General features: G+C 29.1%; 1 protein-coding gene across 1 annotated transcript; it reads right to left on the bottom strand.

Moving 5' to 3' along the window:
• Positions 1-203: 203 nt before the first annotated feature.
• LOC133297307 (CASP-like protein 1F2) lies at positions 204-1,999 on the bottom strand. Its single transcript, XM_061496419.1, has 3 exons — positions 1,577-1,999; positions 798-924; positions 204-670 (listed from the first exon to the last, which is right to left on the bottom strand). Exons 1-3 carry the CDS (start codon positions 1,792-1,794, stop codon positions 443-445), a joined length of 573 nt encoding a protein of 190 aa, XP_061352403.1. The 5' UTR covers positions 1,795-1,999; the 3' UTR covers positions 204-442.
• Positions 2,000-5,679: the final 3,680 nt, after the last annotated feature.

The following is a 5,679-nucleotide window of genomic DNA, read 5'->3' as shown; positions in this document are numbered from 1 at the left end:
TAAGAGAAGAAACACCAAACCCAATTTATATTTAATAATTAAATAACTTATAAGACGTTAGCAAAACTAAACATCTAAAACACAAGCATACTATCCGAAACTCCGCAGAAAAAAAGTCAAAACATATTATCCATAAAACTTGCACATTGAAGACCAATAACTATGGTAATAAATAAAGTGAGAAGCCATATGAAAATGTGTTTGCAAGACGACATTTTATTAAAAGCAAGTCATAAATCACCATTATGAGTTGTAAATATGTTTTCCTATACCGCGCGCTGTTGTAGTAATGATAATAAAACCATAGACGAAACTGAAATTTCAGCAACAGATAGATACATAACATGAAATAAAACCTCAACTAGATTATATAATATTCTTTATAATCTAGTAGAGCCTGTTTGGTCAGACATGACATGACTCATGGTATCTATCTATATGATTAATTCTTAGGCGCAAATGAAATGCACCTGTGTGCAGTTAAAATATTGAGTCCCAAATATGCAAAGAAGGCCAAATAAGAAAGCACAACAGAAATCAAGTTTGTTGTGCAGAACTTGCGCACATGGTCACACATTGGCAGCCATCCCATATGATCCTCTCCAAATTGTCCCACGTATCCTATGGCTGTTGCTGCTGCACATCCAGCCATCAACAACACCGTCATCAACTGCAATATAAAACAATAACAAAATAAATTAATTTACTGTTAATCTTTATTTAGTTTAAAAAATATATATTTTATTCCAAGACAGATTCTCTGGGCATTGATGGACGAAGAAAAGGATTAAGCTTACTATATCATGAATAAATAGGAATAAATAGTATTCTTTTCGCTGTGATGCTTGTTTTCCCAGCAGAAAGTTCATTATCAGTGTCACCACAGACAAGGCACAGACCACCGCATTTGCAGCAACAAAAAATCTGTAGCATCAGGAAAACAGAGGAGGAAATTGAAAATAAATAAATAAATAAATTATATATATATGAAAATAATAAGTATATTCAACCTATAATTATGGGATTAATTTTTCTGCATCTGTTACTCTCACAAAAAAAAAATAGCGGGTCACAAAAATGTTTATCTCTCATGTAGTATATAGTATATGGCGGATAAACACTTTTGCAGCAATGCAGAAATAATTTTCTAATATGGAAAAATGATTTCTTCTTTAAAGTAAGAAACTTTGTGTCCGCTGCAAATAAGAGAAAAAATGGAGTGGGGTCGAATTCTCTCTCTCCATTTTTTATCTATGTTGCAAACAAACGGTTTCTGCTTTAAGCATAAATCATTTCCCCAATTATTATAGTAATAAATTTGAGCCACAAGATGAACCATATTAATCATTTTCCAATAATTCAGAAAAAAAAAATTAAAAAACTTTTGGATACATAAAAATTTAAAAATCAAACTAAACCAAATCACTGCCCATTAAATCTCGATTACCCCAGTATGAGATTAGGATGATCCTTGTATGCAGGATTGCTCGAGGATCATCTTTTTTTTCGATGGAAAAATTTAAAAAAAATTTTAAAAAAAAAAAAAAAAAAAAAATTCAGAAAGATGGAGTCTTACTTGAGGGATGATGAGTAATAAAAGCGGGCATCGAAGAGCATGGTGAAGAGGACAACGGTTTCTTTGTTGGTGGTTGTGACGGCGATTGAAGCTGCTGAAAGAGCAATGGCTAGGATTCTGAGGATGTTGCTGTGAGTCATGAAGAAAGTGTTGTGATGTGAGATTGATGAGTTTGGGGCGTTTGAATCCACCATGGAGGAATCTTTGGCGTCAGCCATAAGGGAAGCCGTTTGGAGTTTCTCTAACCGAAGACAAATGGATAGAAGCTTAATTAGGGAAGAATAATGACACAGAATAAAAGGCAGAGATTGAGGGAAACTTTAAAAGAACCCTTGGTTTTATAGAAGAAAAGAGTAGTGTGTGTGTGTGAAACACCCAGAGAGAGAGAGAGAGAGAGAGAGAGAGAGTCAAAAAGGAACCAAGAAAGGAATTGACCTTACAGAAAACATTGGTTGAGTCAAGTGTGTGTATGCATTTAAGAGCCAGAGTGTAAAAAAGATAAGTGATAAGGGTTTTATGTTCGTGATTGACATATTTTATGAGAGAGATAATCATAAAGAGTAAAAAATTGTAGTAGAAAAAGTAAGTGATTTTTTTAATTTAAATTTTAAATAAAAAAATTTATTTTGTGTCTATCTCTTTTTTAAAATGATATAACTTTATGTTATTTAAAATTACAAACATTTTTCCTTTAAGTGATAATAGATAAAACAGAGGGTTTAAAAGATTTTAAAAACAATAGCGTAATGTGGATTGGGTTAATTTTGTGTATTTATCTTAAGATAATTAAATAACCGTTACTGATCTTCTTCTTTTTTTGAAAATTAATAATACTTACTAAACGATCTTGTGGTTTGTTTGTATGGAAATTTTAGGAGGAAAAGGAAAAGCTTATGGTTACCTTTCTAAAAATTTAAAAAATATGAAAAGGCATATCACATTAGTTTTAAGGATTAAATAATAAATTTATATCATAATTAGTCAATTTAATTTGACTAACTCCGATTTTCTTCTATTTGTGAAAGATTACTCTTTATTTTCTTCTCCCGTGTCCTTTTCTTTCCCTTTTATCTCTCAAATACATCCTTAGAAAATTAAGTAAAAGTCAAATATAATCTCTGCGTGTATAGAAAATTTAAAAATGTTAATATATTTATTTTAAATCAGTTTATAATTATGTAATTGCTAATTTATGTATTAAATATTGGGAAATGTTATACTTACTTCTTTTTTTCTTACCACCTCTTACTACTAAATATTAACCATTGATTTTCGTCAATCGAACGGTTATAATTTATTGAAATTTAATAATTAATTAATAAGTGTGACCCAATATATTATAACCGTTAAATTGACAAAAATCAAAGGTTAAAATTTGATAGTAAGAAAAAAAGATAGTAAGTATAGCCTCCTCCTTAAATATTTTAGTCAATTAAGATTTTAAAATTTTTGAATAAGAAAATTAAAAATAGTCAGTCTAAGGTGGCATCATTTTACATGAGATAATTAATGTTTGGTAATAGATAAGAAAAGTAAAATAGTTAATATAGTATGCATACATGCATATTATGTTAATTTGTTGTTTAACTCGACAAGGAATCTTGTTTTTAAAATTGTTTTTTCTTTCTTTCTTTCATCCTTTTTTTTCATTTGTTTTCTTTTGAGCAAACAACATAGGCAGAGTCCTTAATTTAGGTCAATGCCTAAAACAATAACTCACATAATTTGTATAAAATGGTGGGTTGCACATGCATATTTGGTAACTCTTAACTAGACCCAACATGAGCCTGCAGATAACTAAGTTCTATACTTTCTTTTGTTTATGTTCTCAGTAAACTTAATATATTCTCTTAGTTTATTGAATTATTTTTATTTGATGCACTATTTTTACAAGTTAAAATATGTCAAGAATCTTATAAAAATTAGTGAAATGAGTCATAATTTTGGTACACAAATGTTCATCATTGACCAAAAATAAATTGATAGAAATTGGCGACGAAAATAAATATATTTCTAATAATAACTTATTTAGCAATAAAAATTTCATTTTCTTATTTAGCGATAGAATTAGAGTCAAAATTATCAATTGCTAAATTATTGGGCACAAAGTTTGTCTATAAGTCACAGATAAAAACAAACAGTTTTGATAATTGTGTTCTGAGATAGAAAGTAACGACGAAAACATATCCATCTCCACATTTCTACCACAAATTCCGCTGATAAATCAAAGAAATATTATTAGTAATAAAAAAACAAAATATAGCAACGAATATTTTTCTATGGCTAAATCAATCAGCAACAGTGATCTAAATGTCATTTTTTGGCAAATTTTGGTCAGGTTTTTGTGCCGACTCGACCCAACTTGGTTTTTGTAAGTCAGGTATTTTGACCTGACCCGTTTTAATTTGATCCAAGTCAGGTCTAACTTGGTTTGGATTTTTTGAACTAGTTCAGAACCGAGTCGGATCTGACCTGACTTGGTTTTTGAAGTGAGTCTGATTTGGTTTCTGAAGTAGGTCAAATTTGACCTGACCCGTTTTTGACTTGGTTTCGTCACAAAATTTCGTCGAAATTTCTACGATGCAAACGACCAAAATTTTGTCACAAAAATATTTTTTCATTGGAATACTTTTTGTCGAAAAGCGACGAAATTTTTTTCTCTAAGGACAATTTTTACAAAAATAAATTTTCTAACGAAATTTAGTTTCCGTCAAAAGTTTTGACGAAAATAATTTTCTCCATCAAATGTTTTAAATAAAAAAAGGATTCAGTCAAAAATTTTGACGGAATGTTTTTTGTTCAAAATTTCGATGGGAATGTGTTCTGACGAAAATTTCGACGGAAATTATTTTGAGGGAAATATTTCATTCGAAACTTTTGACGAAATTTAGATTCTCTAAAGAATTTTTGACAGAATTTTTTTTTGTCAAATTTTTTATCGAAATATTTTTTGTCAAAAAATTTTACGAAATTTTTTGACAGAAATGTGTTTCGTTGAAAATTTTGATGGAAATATTTTTTATCAAAAAACTTGACTAAAATATTTAGTCGAAAATTTTCGATGGAAATGTGTTTCGCTAAAAATTTCGACGAAAATTTTATTTTTGTCAAAAAGTTTAACGAAAATGTTTCCGTCGAAAACTTTTGCCGAAATTTGGATTCTGTAAAGAATTTTGATGAAATTTTTTTCCGTCAAAAAATTTCTATGGAAATGTGTTTCGTCGAAATTTTGGACGAATATGTTTTTTTGTGAAATATTTTGACGAAATTTAGATTCCGTAAAAAAATTTGACCAAAAAAAATTTTCGTCAAATTTTTTTACAAAAATGTTTTTAGTCTCAAATTTTGATGAAAATATTTTTCGTCAAAATCTTTTGCAAAAAATTTTGATGAAAATTTTTGACGTAATTGTTTTACGTTAAAACTTTTCTATTAATGTAATTGTGATTTTTTTTTTCTATTTTTTCACATAATAGGTATGGGTCAAGTTTTGGGTCAATGTGTCATTATTAAAATAAGTCAGGTCTAAAACTGACCCACATAAAAGTGGATCAATATTTAAACCAATTCAAAAAAATAGGTATTTATGGGTCAGGTCAAGGTCAGATCAAGGGCAGGACAAGTGAATCAGTTTTTTTGCACACCTCTACTTTTTACTAGACTTCCACGTGGGCATAATTCTCTACGACTGATAGCGAATTATGTTCACCAATGATTTTATGACACGTGGCACACTTTTACAAGAAAAGGTTGACGTGTCATAATTCGTTATCAGTAGTAGCGAATTTGATCTGCAATATGGACACGTGTCACGAAATTATTGACTACGAAATTCGCTACCAGTGGTAGCGAATTATGACACAAGGCATTTAGATAAAAATTTAGCAAAAAATGGCACGTTGATTACTGTTTCAAATTCATCACCTATGAAAACATTGCAGTTTGATTAGGGCTTATATTTTCAAAAAAATAAAATAAAAAAAGTTACTTTATAATAAAAAAAAAATTACTATTAATTTTGGTCATTAATCTACATGCATTTGCTAATTATAATTTATTATGTTACATCAATTAATTAATTATTATTTTTTAATAAATTACAG

This window comes from Gastrolobium bilobum, unplaced genomic scaffold, assembly GCF_033153095.1.
Source record: "Gastrolobium bilobum isolate Gb01-03AN ecotype WA unplaced genomic scaffold, APGP_CSIRO_Gbil_v1 utg8393, whole genome shotgun sequence".
In the NCBI taxonomy this organism is placed as follows: Eukaryota; Viridiplantae; Streptophyta; class Magnoliopsida; order Fabales; family Fabaceae; genus Gastrolobium; species Gastrolobium bilobum.
The sequence above is the reverse complement of the archived record's forward strand: the minus strand, read 5'-3'. Positions and strand labels throughout refer to the sequence as shown.